Source organism: Biomphalaria glabrata, chromosome 14 (genome assembly GCF_947242115.1).
Source record: "Biomphalaria glabrata chromosome 14, xgBioGlab47.1, whole genome shotgun sequence".
Classification (NCBI taxonomy): Eukaryota; Metazoa; Mollusca; class Gastropoda; family Planorbidae; genus Biomphalaria; species Biomphalaria glabrata.
Genome location: NC_074724.1, coordinates 6,272,065 through 6,298,344, shown reverse-complemented (window position 1 = coordinate 6,298,344; position 26,280 = coordinate 6,272,065). Strand labels below are relative to the sequence as shown.

Sequence of the window (26,280 nt, the reverse complement as noted above, 5' to 3'; positions counted from 1 at the left end):
AGAAATCATAGTTTGTGAACAAAATTAGTTGAATTAATATATACATTTTATATTATGTCGCTCCCTTTCTGGTATTTTGGCCGATTCGGTGAGGTGAGGGGGGGGCGATTGCATGTACTGCCCTCCCCACTCTCGCCCTCTGAGTGCTGGGGGGGGCGGTCCTATTTTTGTGGAGAATCATAGTTTGTGAATAAAATTAGTTGAATATCTATATAATATAAACTACGTATTGATATGTGACCCATTGTAAATATGTCGTACCACACTCAAATTGTATCATTAGTAAATTTAAATGAAAAAGGGTTGTACCAGGTGGGAGGGGCGATACATGCAATCGCATTTCCCCCATCGGACAAATCAATACTTTTTCTTTTTGTATTATAGTTAAGAAATTACAAAATAAAAAAAATCTGTCACTAATATAATTTATATATACTATAAATTAAATTCTTATATCGAGTCGCCCCATACCTATTCTTTAATGACAAATGCAATCTTTAGCAGAAATTAGTAAAGGAGCGAGGATTAATCGTTTTCACTCTACCGCCATTCCCATTTCCAGACAGAGTTTTTGTAATTTCACATGAAGTTATCATAATTATTTTAAGAAAGACTTTGCATTGGAAAAGTTAGAATTCAAACGAAATTTTTCAGTATAAGAGTCATGATTGAGATGAGTTCTAAACTCAAATAACATTTTCATAGTCGCCTTTTCCCAACCTTTACTCAATCTGATATTTTTCTAGCTAAATAAATTTGGGACTATTACTCACAATTTATACTAGAGTTTTCTTGAATACTATTTATCGAATAAGTTTTTCTTCGGCAGCGATCCTCAAAGCAAAAATCTAAATACGTGGGGTATCCTATCTTTTCAAGGAACAAATCAGTTTTATTTGCAATGTATTATGGGCCTATAAATTCAAATTAGAATATTTTTCAAGTACAACATTATTCGAAAGGTCGTTTTTTAATAGTATGAATAATGAGCTTCAGGTCAGGAGAATGCGTTTCAGCAGTGAAGAATGCAAGAAAACGCGTTTGGCGTCGGGGCTTCGCCCCGAACTCCATTTATGAGTAATGAGTTGTAGATGTCAGGAGAATGCGTTTCTGCAGAGAAGAATGCAAGAAAACGCTTTTGGCGTCGGGGCTTCGCCCCGAACTCCATTGATGAATAATGAGCTGTACTTGTTAGGAGAATGCGTTTCTGCAGTGAAAAAAAGCAAGGAAACGCTTTTGGCGTCGGGGCTTCGCCCCGAACTACATTGTGAAGAATGAGCTGTACTTGTCAGGAGAATGCGTATCTGCAGTCAAAAAAGCAAGAAAACGCTTATGGCGTCGGGGCTTCGCCCCGAACTCCATTGATGAATAATGAGCTGTACTTGTCAGGAGAATGCGTTTCTGCAGTGAAAAAAGCATGAAAACGCTTATGGCGTCGGGGCTTCGCCCCGAACTTCAACAGAGAACCTTATAGCGCTGCCCCAGTTGTTTTGTTTTTCGCCGAAGGTGTAGAAATGCTGCTTTTTTTATTCTCATTTATATATATATATATATATATATATATATACATATATATGTGTGTGTGTGTGTGCGTGCGTGTGTATGTGTGTGTGCGTGCGCGCGCGCGCAGTATGCACGTTTATGCGTAGGGTTAGGGTTTACTGGGCGTTAGGGTTAGGGTTTGGAAAAAAATCGCCCCCCCCCCCACTCCAAAGTTCTGGATCCGCTAGTGGCCAGAGTGGGCGACTATTCAAACTATTTTAAACTTGTTCATATTATAAAAATAGATAGAAGTCAGCACCAGTCACGCCTTCACATAAGAAAACTAATCAATCACATTGAGTTCTACTACATTAGATAATAATGGAATAAGTATTTCATATATTTAATAATCCCCTTCAATACCAATAGTCAGATTGACCACGAACAACAAACTTCTGTATTAACGACACAAAGATTTGTAAGTTCATAAAACGAAGTGAGTAGGTAAATAATGATAATAATTAACACGCGGTAGGGAGTATGATATAGAACAAAGATTAATGTACTTAATGGATTAAAGAGCCTTAGCAATTTGTCACGTTCAAAACACGTTTTTCAAGGGCGCCGTTTTCTCATAGGCGGACGCCCTCATTGCGTTAAAGGTAGAATTTTTACCCGCTCGCTTCGGAAGCCGAGCACTTTACAACTCATCCAAGTGGTTAAGCGAATGAAAATTGGAGAATTGTCAGGGAGTGCTTGGCCATCTACCTCGCCCTCTAGCTCCTAGTGTTGAAATTACGGACATTAGGTTTAAAGTAAGGTGCGCGAGACCGATATGTCGGGCTGGCGGGTTCAAAAGGTTAACAGCTTTGGGGGGAAAAAAAGTCCCTGCTTGGAGCTTTCTTCGTGAGACACATTATTTTTATCATGGGCTGTGAAGGAAACAAAAAGGAAGGGGGGAGGAGCAAAGGTATTAATGTTGTTATTGTTTTACACGTTGAAGATGTTATTTCACTTAAGATTATTATAACACCCTAGCTCAAACTTCCGGTAAGGGATGGCAGCGGGATGGATTCGAACTTTATCATCGTGATGACAATTAAAGTGTATAGTACACGACCAGCCAGCTATGCTCTCGTCTCAAGAAGCTAAGAGTCTTGACTCTAATGACAGGCTAACATTATATCTAAACGCTCTACCTGAGTTGGATTTTTCTCAGCACGTGTTTGTACACGTGAGAAGAACTAGTTAAAAAAAAAAATAAAAACAAAAGCAACACTAAAAAGGGTTATTTAAGTGTCGAGTTTCTCTTTCTAAGAGAACTGTCATTAAATAATATGTTTCATCATTCTAAATGGAAAAAAGTTGTTGTTTTTTTGTGTGTTTAACCGAAACCCCCCCCCCCCCCCCCCAAAAAAAAATCAAAAAAAAATCTTAGTATACTAAAGCCAATAAATGTCAATATTGAAACATGTTTCTTACCTAGAACTATTAATAATAGTATGAAAATACCCCATTCAGTTGTCCATCGCTCTATACAGTGTTGGATCCATTTTTCCTTCATGATTCTCTGTATTAGAATAACATTGCAAATACAACGATGTAATTGTTTGTTGTTTTTTTTAATTAAAAATGAGCATTTGACATATTCTTCGCCAAATCATAGTTTCTATTACTTAGTTGATTTACATGAATTTTCATTCACACGACGTATATAAAAATATGTTTGAATTAAATAAAAATAAATATCAAAGTCCAACGTGTAAACCATTAGTATAGTTAATTACTACACATACATGCAGGACATATGGATCTCATAATCGCTTCACTTGTTAAAACACAACAGCTGCTACTTCTCTAACTTTGTAATTAACTAAAATACTTTAGTTAGTAGATAGTATGACATTAAGGTGATAAAAAATACATGTAGATCTAATAAATAAAAGATCTGACCGAAGAATAAGAAAAGACAATCGTTACATTTTAATATTAAAAGCTAACAAATAATCTTGAAAATGCAAACCTTTATTTTAAGGAAACTAAACAAGCTGAAAGAAAGCGAGGAAGAAATAATAAATTAATGACACTAAAAGATGACAAATAATAATTTAATATGTATAAAATAAAAGAAAGAAAATAATAGTTACCTTTATTTTGTCAAATCTTTAATCTAGAGTATTAAGGTTAATGTTCAATTTGTTTTTCATTTTTTCCAACAAATAATTTCGGAAAATCCCGATTTCTAAAATCGTATTTCCTTTAACTTGTTATTCCTGCAAAATAATAATAATAATAATAATAATAATAATAATAATAATAATAATGTATTAAAATGTGTTTGAGCTTTACATAATTTAGTTTTTATAACTTATAATTATAAGATTAAACTAATCAGCTAAGAAACATTGGCAAACGCCGTTGATAGCCAAAGTATAGCATAAGGCAGTGTCCATTGATGCCCTAAATCTAATCTAGGCCAGCCTATAGGCCACCTTCATAGAAGGTCCCTTTTTTGAGATGACAAACTGGATTCTGGAACACACCCTAATTGTATGTTATATGTGTGTATGTTTCCCAACCATGATCGCTCGTAGGTCCACAACCATCTAGACTTAATAATATAGTGTCATCTGTAATTCAACAAATAATTAGTTAACGAAACTTAAACTACCAGCGTCGCTACCCACCATTTTTTAGTCTTGAAATTAATTGCAATGAAGGCATATGCATAAAAGGCACATCGTCCCTAACCATAATGACTAAATTTTACATAAAACCTTGGATGGGAGTGTTTATAATATTATAATGGGTTATCAATATATATCATACATTTTAGATTAGTATTTTTAAAGTATATTGGTTTATTCTTACACCAAAAATAGGTTAACCGCCCTCTTAAAAATCCGCTTATGTTATATTCAAGATTACTCTCTTATACACAAGCTGTCTTAAATATGTTATATGTTTTACAATCTGTTTTGTAAAACAAAAAATGGAAACTTATCTCTACAATAGGTAATTAAAAAGTTCCTTGTTTTTTTTTTAATTTTATTTTAATCTTAAAACCAAAACTAAAATTCAGATAGTTGCTTTTGACAGAAAGGCTTTCTGAAACTACCAAGTGAATTTACCAAAGTTTGAAATAATTTCTCAGTTAGTCAATTGAGGTGATTCATCATGTAAGAGCTCTTCATTGTCTCACACAACACTGATAATATCTAGACAAAAAGAATTATATCATTTAACTTCCCTTACTTTTTAAAACAGCTTACAACGCTATTTATTAATTACAACGTGACCGATGATTCTAAAGTGTAGTTCATTCTGTTCATTTAAAAAATTAGGGATGTATGCTTTTAATCTTTTTTATTAAATGCATTCTTCTTCTTCTTCTAGCCAGCTTTATTGCTGCTGAGCTGTGAGCTCTTTTGCAGACTGTGCCAAGGAAAAAAAGTGTGCTGTTTTCTTTAGTTGTTAAGCACTGCCGTACAGGCTGTTGGTTATGTTATTAAATGCATCATTTCTAGTAAAAGTAATCGAAAAATAATGATATACGAAAGTTCATACCTAGCATTTGGATTACATATTAAGGATTTTCATACTAGATATTACATAGAAAATCTGCTGTTTGGTTACCTTCTGACTTTTTAGAATCCGGTGTACATTCTCTTAGAAATAAAATAAATGACAAAAAGAAGACCAAAAAAATGTCTAGTGACGATATACAAGAAATGTAAAACAAACTAAATTATAAAAAAAAACAAAACAAAGAAACTTGGGAGTGATTCTGAGATAAATAGACAAAAGGAAGATTTATTTGAAAGATCGCTGTTGCCACGTAATGATATATAATCAATTTGATTATACACTACTATAAAATGTACACGCTATTATTTTATACTAAAACAAATAGCTTAACCTCCAGTTTAATGAGCTCTCCTGTGGATTGTTTTGATGAAGCTTAATACTTTATTATTTGTTATTTAATATAAAGTGAACATTAGCAAACTGATTTTAAAAATCTGAAACACCTTTAGACTGCTTTTTAGAATGTTTCTACGACTTACTGTGATTTTTCTACATTTAGTCCTCATGCAAATGTTGATTATGGATTTCACGAGTAAGTCTTTTACCTCTAGTTTCAAGAATAACACACAAAAATGTTATTTTTTTTAAGTTTTTTTTTACGAATGCTATTACTTACTAGGGATGGACAAAATAGTAACTTTAACTCTGGATTACATTAAATACCAGTTATTTTAAACATTTTTGCCTTTTTCGGCCTCGGTCGGATATCACTGACGTAAACAGTTCATTGTAGAATCCCTTATTTGTTTAGTCCATTACATTAAGTTTATAGGTAGACATAAAACAACTTTAAGACAACTTATTGACATAGCAAAGAGGTCACATCTAATGGGGACCAGAGTAAGTCGCGTTTAGTCGCTGCCGTTTTGGCGCAAGCCGTTTTGCTTCGAGATATTTGACGCGATATATTGTGACTTCAAATAAGGAAAAATATAGTACTTATAATAAATTGTTTTTCACTAAAATATATTTATTGTATGTATAGTATGAATTCTACTCCCATCTACCGAATAGTTTTTTTGATAAATGATTTTGTTATTTTATGAATAAATAATAAGTCGAATTTTTTACCTTAGACTTCTCCTCTCCCCCTTTAATTCCAACTACTTAGGAAAAAAAACCCTCAAGTTTATATTAATAGCATATTTTAATATCTATCTAAAATCATACATTACATAATACAATTTTTCATCGATTATTTTATAATATTGTTTCACTTTGTTTTTGTTTGCAATCTTAAACCAGTAGTGTACCCCAAACCTTGAGTTTCGCGAGGCCTGAATGTGTGTTCAACGAATTACTTGAATAATAAACTAGCTGGTCTACACACGTTACTTAATCTCTCTTAAAAAGGACATTTCCCGCTAAATACTCAGAATGTGCGAAGTGTTTTGTTATTTTAAAAGTTTAGGAAACTCTGCCTTCAACAAATAATAAAAAAAAAAAAAAAATGTGCCTCTTAATAAAAAATTTACAAGCATATGTGTTTATTTAAGAAAATGATGAGGAACACAAACACACATAAACATGCAATAAATGATAAGTCACATTAATTAATGGACATTGTTACAATTCACATAAAATTATGTTAGGCTGACATAATTAATAATAGCTTATTTTAACTATAATGGATAAAAAATACTTTTTTTTTCTTAAAAATAATAATAAACATTGATGTTTTTTTTTTCACAACCTTATACCAAAATGTTTTGCATACATATCTAACATAGAACACGAATAAGAATAAAAGTCTTAATAAATTAGACAATTTCATACACGCTTACTGTGAACTATAGGTGGCTGCCTGGTCTCGTTATAATGTTACTGATTTAACATTAACTAAATAACAAACTTAAATACAAAAAAAGTAAAACTATCTCTTGTCCTAATATGAAAAATTCGTTCGAATACAAACAATTATAAAAAAACAACACCATAGATATGTCTCATTCTTTTTCAAGAAATAATGCAATAAATGTAAATTAAAAAAAATATTCCACGCCAACACGTTACTTGTGCAAAAAAGGCTGCGCCACAACGTCTGTCTTCAAACTGATTTTGCTCAATTAGAGATAAATCACAATTAGACGATTTGTTACAGATACTTCAAGTATATAACTATATTTAATTAGTGATATGGTAACTGGACCAAATTTCTTAACAATTGGCCATGAATAATTTTTAACTAAAATAAAGTGGTTGAACTAGGAGTTAATCACCAATAACAAAAAAAAAATAGTTAAACTAAAAAAATTTTACACTCTAAAAGATTTTCATAATGCGCAAAAAATAGCTCAAGGAAAACATAAAATAATAATAATAAAAAAAGCTCATATTATGAGTAGTTGTATCAATTAGTTTGGATTAGTCTTGTAATTAAAAGTGTAGTAGATCAAGAGTAAGGCTGACGCAAGTTCCAAGTGTGGGAGAACAAAAACATTTCAACATTGCACTATATCAGCGGTTCTCAACCTTTTAAGTTCGGCGACCCCTTTTTACAATCCCCCACTCTGCCGCGACCCCCCCCCCCCCCACACACACACACATACAGCAATAGAAGAATAGACAATAACAATCCATATTTTCGATGGTCTTAGGCGACCCCTGGTAAATGGTCAATTGACCCCCAAGGGGGTCGCGACTCACAGGTTGAGAACTCCTGCACTATATCTAGTTGAAGAGAAGAGGCTAATAGTGAATACAATAATCGAGAAATGGACAAGTTCTCATCCAAATCACAAGAAAGACGATGCCTTTCAAAAGCTTTCCAGACAAGATCACTGTCTAATCTTTCGACTCAGAACTAGAAACAACAGTATTAGACAACATATGTTCCGGAAGCTCAAAATTGTAGCTTGCGAAATCTGACCACGTGAAGTGTCACTAGAGAATGCAGACGACGTCCTTCAAAATAGCATTTTTTATGAAGAGGCCCGAACAAGACACTGGCCCCAATACACCCGAATAGAAAGAAAACTATATGAAGAGCTCCCTGATTTCGAAACAACTGCGCAGTTCATCTCATGTATTGGTCTAGTCATTTGAAGGTTCCAACATAAAAATGAGAACGAGAAAGAAGAAGAAAAAATTTCTGCACGCAGCTTGTCAGGTTTCGAAATTATTTGTGTTGTTAAATAGTTCTACACAATTAAGGTCCCGAGGTTCAACCTAATAAGAACATCATTCACACACAGTCTTACATAGAGTAACCAACTATGTGGATGGTTTAAATAACAAAAAAATAAAGAATTTAATTGTATAATACTTATATAATATGTATATGTACAATGAGAATGATAGGATGATGAATAGATAATATATATAACATATTGTTACGTATTTCTGTATCTTCTGGCTAGATGTATTAGTTGGCACACAAATAAAAACACTGCAAAGAACTTGACGACTAAACTTTCAGTTTCATATAACTTTATTGACTATTAACTCTAACAATTTGTTACTGTAACATGTAGCGTAGAAGACAGTACAATATCTGTCAGTTTACAGTTAGCTATAATTCGTTGCAATTCATCTCTTCACTTCGTTGCAATTCATCTCTTCTCAACTTGCACCGAGTCGTATTCCACAGAACAGACCAACGACACACTTCCCAGTGTCGCTCCAGGTCTCCCGAAGCTGAACCAAGTCGTCCTCAAGTTTACCGAATCAGAGCCGCACACGTCTTACATCGACGGCTCAAGTCCACTGTAGTTGCTGTATAGACTTTAACGACAGTAGTCCACTCCAGTTAACTCTACCCTAGTTAACTTGCATCGAGTCGTACACATTTCTCTTCCACTAGGGCCGCACACGTCTTACATCGTCTGTATCGACTGTAACGGCTCACTCACGACTCCATACGACTGACTTTCACATTAACTCTCTGGCTTATATAGAGTCCCTAATCGCTTGTCCAAAGTTGCACAAACACGGCTAGTATCCTCTGGAATAACACGTGAGGAAACGTCACATCCTGTCTTTGTTTATACATGTAGATTCCAGAAAACATCGGCTGCAGTGTCATCTTGCCGGGGTCACAAGTTGTGACCTCTATCTGTCACTGGACATTGCTAGTACCTTCTGGAATAACACGTAAGGACACGTCACATCCTGTCTTTGTTGATACATGTACATTCCAGAGAACACCCGATGCTGTGTTATCTCGCCGGGGTCATACGTTGACCTCTACCTATCACTGTCATTTGTAACAATATATAGATAGATATTATTCACTAATTCACATAAGCATATTGCTACTGCTAACACTTGTCACCATGATTTCGTAGTCAACCAGACGCTGACCGAAAGACATCACAATACTGCCAACATCGGCAATAATAAAGTTAGACCTCAGCTGATCCCAACTGGTACCAACTGATGTGTAACGGCCCTGACACTCAACGCCGTCGATGATCGCCAATCTGACAATGACACTAAAGACTGTACTAGATATTTCTGAGACGACAAGCGACGTCCACACTGGCATAGAATCGAGATAAGTACATACAACTCCAACACTGGCACCCTATCAACAAAATAACACAAAATTCAACCTGTATTTCAAAACTAGAAACAGCAACAACCTTATATATACCATAAAATAAGAGATATCACAACGAAGTAACTCACCCTAAAACAGGGTCCCCAAAAATCCTACTGAATAATATAAGTCCAAAAAAACTAGTACATACTAACATCTTTTACGGACTACCACACCGTCCGTTTCAACCAATTCAGAGGGTAAACTGGGTCAGGACAACGCATGACCAATACACATCACCGGACTTTGTGACGTAGCAAAAACAATTCAAAACAAATATACAAGGCACTCTCGCCCCGTACAAGTAATACGAGTAGAGGAAAAAAAAAACAAGAATTGGGAGAAAGCAAGGACACTTGTCCGAACTACGTCACACAGCTGACGGTGTCAAAATCACAGGTCAACATCCGCTATGAGCAAACATTTAAAATAAAATATTTTTTAAATATTCTTTTTTTAAGTTGTTAAATGGAGGTTTTGTCCTTTAAAAAAAAATATTTTTTACTGATCTAAAAATAAACCTTTAAGTCAAAACGACATGGAACCTAAAACCGAAAAGCTGAAACTTGCATGGACGCTGATTTAACGATTAACGATTTTCCCTAGAAATTTAACAGCTGATTTATAACACTGAGAAAAGAATTATTAGCTCGTTGTCTCCATTGGACAAAACTCTAGTATGACTGCTATAATTTTTTAAAGTAAAAAATTGAGAATTATAAATTTTGCTTGAGAACTAGACTTAGAAAGGACTATCGTTTTTTTTATTATTTTTTTGTTTCTAGATTTGTTTTCCTAATACTCTTAGATCTATAGAACTGTAGATTCATCTCAATGACAGGCCTACAGACTAAAATTTAATATATGCTATGGCACCATTCTAAGTTGAAGCTATATATAGATGTACTTGATGTTCCTGCCGCTAATAGAATATCCCCTTACAGTTTATGGCCTCGTACATACACACACCCTCATGCTTTACAAAGATTTGATTGCTATAGTTCAGTGATGCCCAAAATACGGCCCGCGAGCCAGATCCGGCCCGAGACTTGGTTCCATCCGGCCCGCCGAAATGTCGGCACAAAGAGTAAAAAATCCCCCTCTTTTCCGAAAGAAATGTATTTTACCTATAACGTTAGGGCCCTCTGATGGATTGGCACCATGACCTTTAACATTTATACGTTGATGAAATGGGAGAGTTCAAGTGGAATTTAGAATCTAATTTTTTTTTGAAACGATAATAAGCCAACATATTTGATTTGTATAGAAAGTGTAGCCGTTATATTTTTTTTTTTAACAACAGATAAACGGCATTATAAAACATATAAAATATTAAACCATTCTAAGTTTGTGCGCGAATAAAAAGATTTTTAATGAATCGTTGGCTAGCTAGCTATAATTTTGCTCGCATTTTAAGTAGAGAAATGAAACCAGTTTCCAACGCACAAAAAGAAAAATGATTATCTTTCAGATATCTTATTACTTAATGTAAGCACAGTAAGTAGTAACTACTAGATCAAATGATTTCTATTAACATTGTTTTAGGTCCATTTTTTTTGGTTTTTGTACCTTTCCAGTCTTGTGGCCCGTGACACGAGTGTCGGAATTTAATTTGGCCCGCAGTTTGAATTAGTTTGGGCATCACTGCTATAGTTTAATTTGTAAAAAAAAAATGCTACTCAACTTAAATTCATTGATTAGTAATAAAGATAAAACAATAGGGTTTAGAAAATATTTTTAAAAATATATTTGAATATAGGTATGGTATGTAGAAGCTAAGCAAAATGTTCTGTAACATTAGCTATTTAGAAATATATTTTACTATCCGGTCATATCCTGCTCAAACAAGATATTACAAAATAGTATCTTGTGCAACCCATATACTTATATATACTGTATCTAGACTAGGCATGGAGATTTTTAACACAACAAAAAAGGTCGTGAAAAGTTGAAACAAGGCGTTGTTTTGTAAAGTAGTTATAAAAAGTAAAGTTGTTGTGTTTTCAACCCTAACCTATGTAACATATAATTTAATTTTTAGATCTAGATCTAGTAATTGAACATCGAAAATAAGAGTACTCTCGTCTCATAATTATTATTTTTCAATTTTAGATACATAATCTAGAAAGATCTAGGTAATCAATCTATTTAAATGTACATACGATGATTAAAATCAACAGACATAAATTATTTCTATCTACGATTTTGAAACATTATCTTAACGAAAACTAACTGTAAATAGCTTTGTTTCATATTTTAGCGTGTATATATAGTTCTGTGATTATTAGCCCATTCTAAAGAAAAATCCGAGAAATGATTTTGTATTATTTCTAAACTTTTAAAAATAAAGATCGTTACTTTTCTAAGACAGAAAAGATTGAGGCGACTTCATGGACTTCCCTTAGAGCTTTAAAAAGAGTTTACGTACAAAAAACATTCATATCTATCTATCTATCTATCTATCTATCTATCTATCTATCTATCTATCTATCTATCTATCTATCTATCTATCTATCTATCTATCTATCTATCTATCTATCTATCTATCTATCTATCTATCTCTCTATATATATATATATATGTCTGTGAATCGATCAATCGCTGATAGGTATTTGTTTCCCGTGATTTCTAGTCTAGTATAATATATAATTCTATGGTGCAAACAGGGCCGGTCTTAAGCCATTGCAACCTATGCGGCCGCAGTGGGCCCCGCGCTTTCATAGGCCCCGCGCTAAGTATATCTGTAATTGCATAATGATGATAAATATAAGAAAAAGTCATGGAAATTATTTTTAAAATCTCCTGAAAATTAGACAAAATTATTATATAGAAAACACAAATCTTAGGCGAATAAAAAAAGCATTGTCAGCTTTCATATTTAATTAAAAATATAATAATAGTGCGAATTTTAACCGAAACAAAAGTTCCAATAGAACTAGAATACGTTTTTAAAACGATCAAAACCCGAAAATGAGAACATAATCACTTCTAGTGAGACAGCTGAAACAGATTCTATGAAGAATGCAAAAACTGCAGTGGTGAATGTCGTAAGGGAAGAAGAAAATGATGTAACACTAACAACTGATCAACATGTCGTAAGAAATGAAGGCAATAATGTAATAACTGATCAACGTGTAGTTATAGATAATGAGCTAAATGTGGTCGATTCATTGAGAAATCTGGTTTATCCTGCCAAGTGTCTAGAAAAAATGGAAAGGTCTCGTATTGACTTTATTACAAAAAGGTCCACCTGAGATTACTTTGGAGAATTTTCCGAAAAATAAGAATGGTAGACATTTCTCTTAAGTGCATTGCAAACCAAACCTGAGTAATGGTGAAAGTTTTTTGCTGATATATTCTGTGTCAGCAGACAAGATTTATTGTTTCTACTGTCGTCTACTGGAAAAACAAAAAAGTTCCTTTTTAAATAAAGGATTTGACCAGTGGCAAAGCTGTACTACAAGGCTAGCAGAGCATGAAAAATCACAATAGCATTTAGACGCCATGACCAGCTGCTGTGAAGCTGGAGCAAGACTAAGTAAAAAAAAAAAACAGGCATTGACAAAGTTCACCAGGAGATGCTTTATTCTGAAACAAAACGTTGGACTAGTTGCAATTGTACGATTTCTAGCGAAGCGCAATTTAGCTTTCAGAGGGACCATTGAAAGACCAAAAGAGGCAAGTAATGGGAATTTCCTGGTCTAGTAGAATTACTCTCAAAGTTTGATCCAGTAATGGGGGAACAACTTCGACGTGTTACCAATGCAGAAATTCATGATCGTTACCTGGGTAAGAAGATTCAAAACGAACTTATTATTGTAGTAGCTGATGCTTTTGTGAATACTATCATTCGAGACATCAAGAATGCAGTGATATTGGATTGTACTCCAGACTTAAGTCACAACGATAAGTGTTAATGTGAAAGAGCTTGTGGTTGTGTATGAACGTTTTAAGTTTCTTCCTGTTGTTTCTTCTTGTGACAGCGAAAAGAAGTTGGCTGGAAACATGGATGTTGTTGCAATCTTTCCAGCCAAAAGTCAAAGGAAAAGGCAATATGATACATCTGTGGAAAACTTCACACATCGAAAAGCTGAAGATGGCTACAGGATAAAATGCTTCGACTGAATTGTGAACACTGCAATTTACTCCTTCCAGCTGAGATTTGAACTGTAACTGTGGCATCTTGTGAAAGAAGTTTCTCGCGTCTTAAACTAATCAAGAATTACTTCAGGTCAACAATTCACGAAGAGAGATTGAACAATGTGGCAATTCTTGCTATTGAGCGTGATCTATGTAGGAAACAGAATTTTGATAATCTACTGTATGACTTCGCTACTCACAAGGCTCGTAAGGTAAAGTTAATTTGATCGTGATTTTGTACTTAGTTAGAAATGTATAAAATGCAAAGACGAATTTATTTTTTAATACAAAATCTTAATTTTCACTTATTATCCTTATCCCTACCCAGAATAGGCCCCGCGCAATCCGGCTAGGACCGGCCCTGGGTGCAAACCTAGAAATTTACTACAGTATATCTAAAATAAACATTCGATTGACTCACAAAAATTTATTTTTTTAAATTTGTATTACTTGAAATAACATTTCATTTCAGATTCTTTAACAAATTCAATTACTTGTGAGATAAATGTTGAAACAAAAACTGTGAAATTAATTGTAAACTACACGGGATTTGCCTATGTTATTAAAAAAGATAAGCAAGTAATTGTGAGTTACGAAGGAAACAATTGTAGCTTTCCTGCGGATTATAAAAACATCACTCGGAGTGATTGTGATTTGGCAAGAAACAAATATGAAATAAGTATTACAATTTTACAAAGAAATACATATTTTACACCATTTGGAAAATGGGAACTGGAAGTCGCAGATAAAAACAGAGTCTTCTTGAAAGAAAGTCATTGCTATTTATATATGTACGGTAAAGAGTTTTTATTGTTGCTTGTTTAGTAATAATAATAATACAAATAGAAGATTAGGTTTACAAAGGGTTGAAATTACACAAAAGGTATTTTTTATTCACCAATACATACATTAAACTGAAAAAACTTTTTCAATACATTTTTATTTCTTAAAAAAACTTTTATTTATTTTATTTATGCATCTATGACTACTTTTGAGTCATTTTTTTTTTAAATATTTTAAAGTTTTATATGCGCGGGCCTGAGTGTACGATATTGAAATCTGATGAAGACTCGGATTTTGAAGTTTAGGATTTTATGGACGCCTCTGATACTATCCAGTTCTAATGGGTACCTGAAATTAGTTGGGGAAAAAGTATAATTGGTAGGTCGTTGAGCTGGCCACATGACAACATCGTTAAACGTGGGCCAAGGAAACTGAAGACCTTTACATCATCTGCCCATACGTCTAAAATGGGTACTTTAATGCAATTTAGCAGTGCAGACATATTTAGGTGAGTTATATATTGTATGCTTGATCTATGTCCTTTACTTTAAACTGTTAGTCTAAAATATATCTCTGTGTGAATTGTATAACTTATTAGAATTATTAATAATTCTTTTGCTATCAATGTTGTCAAAATCATTTTTTCAGCGCTATCTTTAACTTGACTTTTTCATACTGTTACGAATCTCACTATGCAGGCTCTCTGCAAACTACACCATACACCACCAACGTAAAGAGCTTGACAACTCAGAGCTCCAAACACTTTAATAGTTGAATAAATAACAGCCAATACTGTACAATTGGCAACACGTACACTGTACAAATATCTCTCCGATAACACCGTACCGCCGTATCAACTCTTGCACTGGCCTCTCCGTCTCGGTCCGGGCTTGCACTGGGTTCAACAGTTCAGGACTGACTTCACACACTAGGCTTGTTGTGTCGGACTCGATCACAGACCAAGATCAAGACGCCAGTCGTCTCAACTGTACTTTACAGTACTCCGCACTGAACCGTCGTAATGCTCCGTACAGAACCACACCGCTGAACTGTGCTGTAGTCGACCGTGTTCTGAACCCCTGCCGTAAACCTTTGTCGTGAACCTTTTTGACTGTGTCACCTCCACTCTTTATATAGGGTCCCTACTGGCCTTTTAGAACCGGGCAGAACGTCGCCCGACCATTCTGGGTGGTCAGATGACTACAAACCTCGTGACGCTCCTGAGCTCTGTTCACGACGTCGATCCTTCCCGAACCATCATGTTGACACTCGTCTCGGCCGACCGTCGTAACTCGTCACAGTTGACCGCTTGTCTAGCGCTGGCCTGGGGCAACTTGCTTCGGCTGACTACACAGACACCACTACCCCCATTTGTGCCACCACCAGGTTTATAACAATACGTTCATATTAACTACGTTTTCGAGCCTTTGTAGAAAATATACTTTCTTTTATATTTCTCTATCCATGGTTCTATATTTTAGGCTTTCTAGATCTGCATACATACTGATATATGTGTGTTGTTTAACGAAAATAATATTGGCCCAAATTTGTTTATAGTTCATAGTCATCCCAACAGCGACTTATGCATGTGAGACCTGGAAGTCATCTGTCAAAATCTAGAAAATACTAAATGTGGCTCAACAAAAAATGGTTTAGATGGATTTCAGGAATCAGTCAGTAAAACATCCTGATTATTTTACCAAGATAAAATGTTTAAATATTTTTATGATATTTTTGAGCAGTTTGTTTACTCTTTCTCTACTAACTGACAATATCAGCGTTGATTCCACCAGAATGTGGTAAATAACTACGGCGAGAAAGAGCTAATTAATTCGCTTTAAAAAAATACTGATTTAATGTGTTTTTTGTGTAACATTAAACTACTTTGCAGCGAGTTCAGAACAACGCTGTACTAAATGTTCTTGTCATAAGGCTTCATTCTATCGTTGCATTGTCCTTATATTGCAATACCTCTGTTCAAGTCACTCCATCATGGAACATGGAATCATTAATCCTGGAACCAGGAACTTGGACAGCTGATCTCAAAAGACGACTCTAACGACTTCCTTACAAATGTAACAGTTGATGTATATCGCTGAGAAAAGAATTACTAGCTCGTTGGTCACATGGGGAAAACACTAGTTAGACCATTATAATTTTTTTTCAAAGTAAAAAATTAATAAATGTAAATTTGACTTGACTAGACTAGACGTGTTCCGAAATTATTCGATAACAGGGTAAATTTATCGCGGTGGCTGAGCGGTAGAACGCTTGGCTTCCGAACCGGAGTCCCGGGTTCAATTCCTGGTGAAGTATGGGATTTATAATTTCGGGATCTTCTGGTGCCTCTGAGTCCACCTATTTCTAAATACATTAGGGGAAACGTAAAGGCGGTAGGTCGTTTAATGGCGAAAGACACTTTTGTTAACCATAGGAGGCCACAGAAAAAGATGACCTTTACATCACAAGGTCTGAAAGAGGATTTTTTTTATTGCCATATGTAATTCTTATTAAAGGAATATCTAAGCTTTACTATTTTTTTACGTAATTCTACTATATATTACATCTAGATTTTATATCAGAAGTCTAGGTCTAGTATTGTACGCAAATGTACATATAATTATAATATTGATAAATAACCTCGAAAAGTAACATTTTCGGTGGCTGAAGTGATAAATACATACGTTTACAAATATGTCAAAATCACGGGATTGATGCCCTGTTTAAACCAATTTTTTTTTCTATATATTTTATTATATTTTAAGTTGTATACGGTAGGAAAATGTTGTTTTTTTTTTTGTTTGTTTTTGTTTCATTGTTGACAGCTAGTATCCTGTAATTACACCATTCCATTGTTAAATTTAGATGTCAAATCCTATAATGATAAAAGTATGACGCTTAGAATTTAGCACATTCGGGATTTTCTGTATAGACGTGAAAGTAGTAAAACATTACACTGGATAGCTAGGAGATAGAACTAACGGATAATAGATGCTTGACACTACATTGAGGATACTCTTTTTTTTCCGTTGACTTAGAGACACTGGACTATTTCTTTTCAATGTTATTTAATATTTAAAGTTTTAAGTCACCACTTGTTCTTGTTGGTATTACATATACAACATAAAATAATAAAATAAATTTACCATTAATAGAGCTTGCATGGGCAATATCAATTATACAGACAAAAAGAACATTTCTCATTTCCTCAGAACTCAAGGCTTACTCTTTGAAAAATCCGACGCATATAGCGCGTGGGTGGGTTGGGTCTGTTACAGATATGCCTGCTTCTTTTCTCTCCTTTTTTTTGTGATCTGCGCTCTGTACTATTGGCTGGTCTCCTTGCCTCGTATCTTGAAGCTCGACAATAAGGAGCGATCATGTGCTATCTTTTCCCACAATCTTACATTTGTAAGGTAGATCTTAATGGTGTTTATATATCGCGTGTGTTGACCTTCCTCAGAGCGCTTTTCAGCACATGATTAAATTCAGTTACTGAAATGTAGATTTTCAATATTGCCGTGACCATACATGTTGTTGAATTCTGTCTGATGTGACATTATTAAGTGCAAAAAGACCGTCTACTTCATGATCTAGGTTGATATTTATTAACATGGTACTCAATAAATTCACAAACATTTTTTTTATACATTTTATAGTTTTTAATTATATATGAGAATGTCTAGTTTCGTTACATTTTTAAAAATTCAGATGAAGGTAATGTAGCACTTCTGTCTTTTTTTTTTTAATTGATGCTGAGACAAACATTTTTTAGAGCCTTTGCAAAGAAGGTGAAGGTTTTTTTTGTTTGTTTTTTTAGAATACTTTGCAAAAAGCAGATATCTGAAGCAGTAGTAGTTAGGGCTTTTTCCAGACGGGCCATTCCTTTATTGATGATATATTCTATGGCCAATTATTAAGTAGACAACAAACTATATACAATTTTTTTTTCAAAATGAACATTGGACACAAGAACTCTTAAAATCACTTATCTCTATCGATCTATGATATATATATATATATATATATAGTTCGTCGATTTTTCCTTCTGTGTCTTTCTTTTTGCCATATGTCTTGTTTAGTCTCTCAAAATACAACTTTTACTATTGTTCATATGTCTTTTTCTCACTAAATACAACTTTCTAACGCTATATCGCACTCTGAAATGATTTTAATACTTTACATGATTATTTCTGAACAGCTAAAGATAAATATATCAATTGTACTGTACAAGAAGGGCACTGTTCAAGTATTTCAGTAGCTTGCAATATTGAGAAAATATACCCGGAAGCAGTTTGTAGGTTTTGGATTTCAAAAGAAGAGGTAAATAAAGCGAATTGTATTGAAATATAATAGTACGCAGTTTTAGTAAAAATATTTAGTTTTTCTTACATGTCTAAATTTTAGAAAAAAATTAAAGATACAGAAACATTTGTTATTTTAACCCATAAACTACAGAAAATCCTTCAAAAACAAGTTTACGGAGTTGATAGAGTGCTCGTCTTTCAGAGCTGGTTATGTTTAATTGCTTTAGTGGAGGATGTTAAATGGTTCATGTGCACTGTATTTTTTATATAAAGATCCAAGAATTGAGAGGATTTAGATTTTGGGACGGGGGGCAGTCCAATTAGAGTTTTTGTTTAAAAATGTCTTTTAATAGAGCTTCGAGTTCGTCGTCTAGATCTGTGTTTCGCTAATAGAACCAGTAAAGTTGTATCTGAACATAAATTATCGAAAAAAAATCGGTTTGTATTTTGCATAACTTGGTAATTGTTGTGCTATGGTTAAAGAGGAACAAATTTATGTTTTACACTGAGACCGGATGTTTCATCGGTGGAAAGAAATCCTAAATAAAAAAAAAATATTGTCAGGGGCCCTCCCCCCTCCAGGAGATCAACAACTAACAAAATTTTCTCAAAAAAAATGGGAGCTAACAATCTACACTTTCCGCATATATCTTTGTCAGACATCACTGCCCCCTCCCAATTTCCCGCGCTTCTACACCAGTGCAGCTTATTAATTTTCTGCCTCGATAGAAAACAGAATCGGACAGTTAAGCCTTTTTGACAACTCTTTCTTGGTGCTCCCTCTACTGTACCTTGAATAATGACTTTTGACAGTGAGTTGTGTTTTACAATGTGGCCAAACCAGCACAGCTTTCGTCTCTTTACAGTATTGAGGAGTTCCTCCCTTTTTGATGTAGATTTGTGAAAGTCCAAACTAATTTGTCTTCTTTTCCTAGTATCTGTTACACAACATTCTTTATAGTTTACTAGCAGTAATAAAAACGGCTTAATCGGTGCGGTATTTTCTATCTATTATTCCTATATTCAGTTTACTGAGTAAATATTATTGAAATAATAGAAAGACGATACGATTCAGAAAATAACTTACGTGTAAATAAATAGCATAAAAGGTATAAAAATAAAAATAATAATAATAATTTATGTGTGTGTGTATTTCGTTTCGAAAATAGTGTTTGATTTTTTAAAATATAGGAAAAAAAACACCTAAATATATGCTGTACATTTACTACAAAGTTGAAAGTAGTCGATCCGCGGCGTAGTATACGCCGCTATTTAGAATGTATAAAGAGAAATATTACTTGTTCTCTGTCGCAGCGAAAATTTGGTTTCGATGATTATATTAACGAAAAGAGTTACGTTTTATCACAGACCTACATATAGTATACATAGACTGGACACGAAGATCGATTAACACTGCACAAAATGTGAGAAATTTCAAAAAACTGAAACAAGACGTTTTTTCGTAAAATAGCTATAAGAAGTATTTTTTAAAATTAATCTATGTAACATATAATTTAATTTTTAGATCAAGATCTAGACCTAGAGGTTCGAGTCGTTGAACATCTAAAAAAAAAGCACTTTCGTCTTATAATTATTATTTTGAAATTCTTAGAGACATAATCTAGATCTAGAAAAATATATATAATCAATCTAATTAAATGATGATTTAAATAAAAAAAAACAACAAAAAAACATGAATTATTTCATCTACGTTTTTCGTTACATTTTCTAAATCAATGAAAACTAATAGAAAATGGCTTTATATCATAGATTTATGTATATATATTGCTATGTGCTTAATAACCCTTCTATTTAAAATCGACAAAATGGTATTGCATGATTTTTAAACTTTGAAAGCTAGATCCTTACATTTATTAAGACAGAAAAGTACTACGTTCCAAGATTCAAGGTGACTTTCCTTACAGCTTGAACAAGAACTACGTACATAACGATCGGATCATTATCAAATAAGCATTTGTTTCCGTTGTCCAGCCTAGTTATAATATACATAGGTCTGGGATTTTTATGTTGCACTTTAAATACATCTAATTTTCATTTACAGATGCCACAGACAAATGTTACGTATAATCATACACTTCTAGATGGAGAAGTTCCTTATTACAGCACCGATTGTTTCATTAACATTAAAAGGACCGACATTCCAAATGACCACACGAAGTGCTCACTTAAAGTAGCTGTATCTCCAAACATCAGTGATTCTAAGGATAACAATACACAAATAAATGCTGAAAATACGGTTCCCGTCAACATGTCTGGTTTGTTATAGAAACAAAATTATCTTTAAATACGACACTTGTTACAGAGTTGGAAATAGATCGATGCAACTTTAATTGTCTTCTATCTTTACAGATACACTTTGCCAATATGGACTGACTCAGAAGGAAATACTATTATCAACAAATAAAGGTGTAGAGCATAATAAAGATATACATTATATAGATAAAAGCAATTAGGTTTAGCGACGCCAAATTTAAGCGTATTCAAAGATAATAGCATAATTTAAAAAGTAGTAAAAATTCCGATAAAAGAATAGAAAAATGAATAGAAAAATTTAAATATCAAAGATTTGATTTTTTAATGTATAATTCCCAATACAAATTGCACATTATAATTCCTAATGGAAGTTACTAGTATATAGTATTAATGCATTTAGATTATATGTTTTGTTTCCTTTTTCAATCTTCAGTTTTAACAACAACTAATACAAATAATATTACAACCAGAGACGTACCGCCCTCTAAGATACGTTAGTATAAATTTTCCTTGTAACACTTAATAGAGAGTATTTTTTTTTATTTTTGTAATTAATTAATTAATTTTCTTAATTCTATGAAATTTAAATTTTGAAAAGATACACATACAATATGTATTAGAATTTGTTTCTAGCCTTCTAGGTGTTCATGTTTTCTCGCTGTTCGTAGCTTTCTTGGTCACCGTCTCTTTTTTGTAATAAAAGTTTTGTTAAAATTAGATCACAAAAGAAGTTATTCAAGTTATTTTACAAATATTAATTGGGAGAAGGAAGCACATGATTGAGGATTATGGCGTAGCACTGTGAAAAGTCTCTCCTAAATTGCAAAGGACAAGAGCACTGCAGAAAAAAGTGTCACAGAAAAAAAGCAAGGCCAATGACCCAATCTCTAGCTAGAATAACCTGCCCAGTGTGAAGTCGAACGTTCTGGGCTCACATAGGTCTAGGTCTCACCAGCCAAATAAAGAGGCACAAAACCGCAGTGCAAAGCTCTCAGATTCCTGGATATTAAAATTGGTCAAAACCGTTCTATGATTGACAAACTAAATATCTGTAGACTACAAATCGATTTGTTTATTTATTTTAAAACCAAAGTTTAAAGTTTAAAAGAAGCAAAAATAAAATGATTAATACATTTACCAAAGTGTATGCAGTGGAAGGCTCACGGAAATCTATAAATCAAAGGAAACAAAAAAAACATTAGTTATATACTAGTAGTACAAATGAATAAGACATATCCTGGTATTTACTACACATTTCGAATTTCATTTTATTTGCCTTTTAACTCAAAAGCATTAGTTAATTCATCACTTTTGTGTGCATATAAATCTAAGAAAACCTGACCGCTTCCAATAGACTGAGCTGCAGCAACAGGTATTGCCTTGTCAGGAAAATTTTCAACAAAGTGCAAGCTACAAACACTATACCGCGATCTTGGTTTGAAATTCATTATGCTATTCTGAATTTTAAAAAAAAACGACTTAAGTTTCATTCATAACAACTGCTACAGATTTCGAGGATCTCCTCGTCATTTATCTACGTAAGGAATAGAATTCTCACGCTAGTTTCCAAAGTTGAAGTAGAGACATTTTTTGCCAGCCATTGTTCTAGTTACAGTTTTTCTTGTCTCTTACTTCTGTCGTATACTTAAGTTGAAGCAGAGTGTGCTAAAAATTCCATAACCTTCCATGTTCTCGAAGGCGAGGTGGCTGAGTGATATTTTATTTATATTTTTAGCTTCCCCCGAAAGGGGAAACGACGCTATTGGTTTTGTGCGAAATATCTGTCGTCTGTCCGTCCGTCCCGTTTAGATCTCGTAAACTAGAAATCCGACATCACAATATTTTAGACCATTCAAAGTTCTGATGCAACGCTACTTTTTTTTCTGAAAACGAAAAATCTAATTTTTAAAATCAGTTAGGTAAGCAGTTTTTTAAAGAGAAAAAGATAATTAGTATGCATTATAAGTTAGACCTAATTTAAAATGAATAGTAATCTTGTAAAATTAATTTTCTTTTTTTTTTTTTACGTCAGCATATTGGCACATAACATTTTGAGGATTCGAATAAGTAAACAATTAGATCAATTATAAGACATCAGTTAGGCCAGGGGAGTCGCGGTGGCTGAGCGGCAAAGCGCTTGGCTTCCGAGCCGGGGGTCCTGGGTTCGGATCCCGGTGAAGACTGGGATTTTCAACTTTGGAAGCCTCTGAGTCCACTCAGCTCTAATGGGTACCTGACATTAGTTGGGGAAAAGTAAATGCGGTTGGTCGTTGTGCTGGCTACATGACACCCTCGTTAACCGTAGGCCACAAAAACAGATGAACTTTACATCATCTGCCACAAGGTCTAAAAGGGGAACTAGTTAGGCCAGGTTCAAATCTAAATTTACATTCACTTTCACATATTCTTTGATCCGCGGGACTGTTGGGGCACTACACAAGATCTGTTAACCTTCTTTCTCTATTCTTATCTCACTCTTTGAAATAATTTCATTTGGATGTTCTTTCTGAAAATATTGAAGCCTGCCTGGGTGGACCACTTCGGGGGCCGATTTTGAGTTTGTGTTTCCACACAAACTGTCCTTTGTAACCTTGTTTTTAAATATTTTTTTTACATAAACATTTATTCACATTTAAATCAATTTTGTTTTATGCATGTTATAAACATAAACCAATTTTAATAATAGTATTGTAAGAAATAGTAGCTTTACGTATTGTGATGTTGCTTATTCAGGCTGTCTTGAAGTCAACTATGGAACTGTTGGATTTCAGCCAATTACTCTGCAGGCGTTTGGGTGTAATTGTTCGGGTGTATTACGTATAGTTGAACAACAATCCAGATAGAACGAGACAAACATCTATTTTAACTAGTGAAGAGATGTAGTCGACTCTGATGAACAATTGTACATATGGATTTATTCTGATAAAAGGCCACAGTAGAAGTCTCTGTCACTAAACACGTCGTTACCCTGGAGTGTTCTATCGCTAACTGATTTTCCGGTCTCTAACCCAACATATCCCAAACGTCACTAGTCCCGTTCAATATGTGTCTACTATGGTGCGTCGCTAAATAACTAAAATAACTAACCTATATAAATAAGGTGTCTAACAGATTCCTCCCCCCCTTGAAAAAAAAATATGTCAATATTTTTCCACTACTGTCAAGTCTTACAAGGGCATTTTCAATTTAAGGGGAAGACCACAAACATAAAATCTTGATCTCTTCATCTTGACATCTTCATCTTGACAGTTCCTCATAGTCATGTCAATGTTCATAACAGTTCATAACATTCCAAAATCATCTTCATTAGTACACAGTTCATCATAAAAGAAAATGTGGCATCTTATGGGCACGTCACACATCACAAATGTTCTTCACTGGCAGTAATCTGATAAAATACAATATTTCAAAAAAACAATTATAGACTTTATTTACACATTCAATACATTTTTTCTTACCACCCTTTTATACGCTTTTGTCCATTTTTCTTTTATACTCACCCTTTTCCATAGAACTAACTTTCGTCAATGATATATGAAATGATTCACACAAAAAAAAAATATCCATACTTACTTTTAAATGCTTAATATCAACTTTACTTATCTCCCTTTTCCATAACATATAAATGGTGTCAATATATTAATATATATTACATACTCAATATAATCATAGTTTATTTACAAAATTATTTCATTTCAATGTCATTCTAGACAATAGATCAGCTACAATATTCACAGATCCACTAATAGCTTTCACTTCAAATTTATACTCCTGTAGTGCTAAGAACCATCTATAAACACGACTGTTTTTCATGCTCTTTTGCTGTATATACTGAATAGGTTTATGATCAGTTAATAATATGAATTTCCTTCCTATTAAATAGCTCTCTAGCTTAGTAATTACCCATATTACAGCTAAGGCTTCTCTTTCAATGACACTATATTTTTTCTCTGCCTCTGACAATTTTCTGCTTACATATAATATAGGATGTAAGTTATCATAGTTCTGCATTAAACAACCACCAATAGCATTACCAGATGCATCAGTTGTGACATAAAATATTTTGTCTTTATCAGGTAGTCTTAATATTAATTCATGACTAAAAACATCTTTAATTCTGTCAATAGCTTTCACACATTCCTCATTACAAACTACTTTTTGAGGTTTTCCTTTTTTAAGTAAGTCATTTAATGGATTCACTATTTCTGCTAAGTTCTTTATAAACTTTCTGTAATAATTTACTATTCCCAATATGCTTTTAATTTGTCTTTTTGTTGTAGGTATTTCAATATTAAGTACTTTCTTTATGTTATCTTCAATAGGGCTAATCATGTTGTTATTTACTTTATGTCCTAAGAAAATTATTTCCTCCAATCCTATTTCTACTTTTTCTGCTTGAATTGTAAGTCCACTTTCTTTTATTATTTTGAATACTTCTTTTACATCTACCAAATGTTCCTCCCAACTATTATTAAAAATACATATGTCATCCAAATAGCAAATAACATTTTCTTTGTTTCCAATTATCATGTTCATCATTCTATTAAATGTGGCAGGTGCATTTACTAATCCAAAACTCATATAATTCCATTGAAAAATACCATATGGTGTTACAAATGCTGTGTAAGGTTTTGCATTTTCTGTTAAAGGTATTTGCCAATAACCTTTAGTTAAATCTAATTTAGTAAAAAATTTTGCTCCATTTAATTTATGTAAAATATCCTCTATATTTGGCATTGGATATGGGTCAAATTCTGTGATGTTGTTAAGTTTCCTATAATCAATACATAACCTTATATCTCCATTCTTCTTTTTGGCTATCACAATTGGTGAAGCATAAGGAGATGTTGATGGTTCAATTATACCTGATTCTAGTAAATTGTCTATTTCTTTCTTTACTTTGTCTTGTAAATGTAGCGGTATTCTATATGGCTTAAGCTTGATAGGTTTTGGATCTGTTACTTTAATGTCATGTTTAATAATATTAGTTTTTCCTGGTATGCTGGAAAAAATTTCTTTGTATTCCTGTATTATTTTAGTTATATCTTTTGACTTTTCCTTAGTTAAATTATTAAGATTAATCTTTTGCCAAGTTTGATTCTCTTTTGTTTCTATTACAGGTATTTCCTTAATATCATTTTCATTATGATTTTCATTTGTTATTAT

At 33.4% G+C, this 26,280-nt stretch overlaps 2 protein-coding genes across 5 annotated transcripts in view; one reads left to right on the top strand and one right to left on the bottom strand.

Annotated features, from left to right (window-relative positions):
• Positions 1–3,768, bottom strand: part of LOC129922869 (uncharacterized) — a 29,708-nt gene extending 25,940 nt beyond the window's left edge. For 2 of the 3 annotated variants that reach the window (XM_056010792.1, XM_056010795.1), the window contains exons 1-2: positions 3,630–3,768; positions 2,965–3,052 (exon numbers count right to left, since the gene is read on the bottom strand). In XM_056010792.1, coding sequence (XP_055866767.1) covers positions 2,965–3,046 — 82 coding nt within the window. In that variant the 5' untranslated portion in view covers positions 3,047–3,052; positions 3,630–3,768. Of the gene's footprint in view, positions 1–2,964; positions 3,053–3,278; positions 3,485–3,629 lie in introns of those variants that run through there. The other variant, XM_056010794.1, reaches the window with a different exon arrangement.
• Positions 3,769–4,547: 779 nt separating this feature from the next.
• Positions 4,548–26,280, top strand: part of LOC106079936 (uncharacterized) — a 35,152-nt gene continuing 13,419 nt past the window's right edge. The window contains exons 1-7 of one of the 2 annotated variants that reach the window (XM_056010790.1): positions 4,550–5,320; positions 5,477–5,602; positions 14,223–14,546; positions 18,735–18,856; positions 20,903–21,116; positions 21,211–21,267; positions 21,548–21,607. In XM_056010790.1, the coding sequence (XP_055866765.1) occupies positions 5,533–5,602; positions 14,223–14,546; positions 18,735–18,856; positions 20,903–21,116; positions 21,211–21,267; positions 21,548–21,607 (847 nt within the window). In that variant the 5' untranslated portion in view covers positions 4,550–5,320; positions 5,477–5,532. Of the gene's footprint in view, positions 5,603–14,222; positions 14,547–18,734; positions 18,857–20,902; positions 21,117–21,210; positions 21,268–21,547; positions 21,608–26,280 lie in introns of both variants that reach the window. The other variant, XM_056010791.1, reaches the window with a different exon arrangement.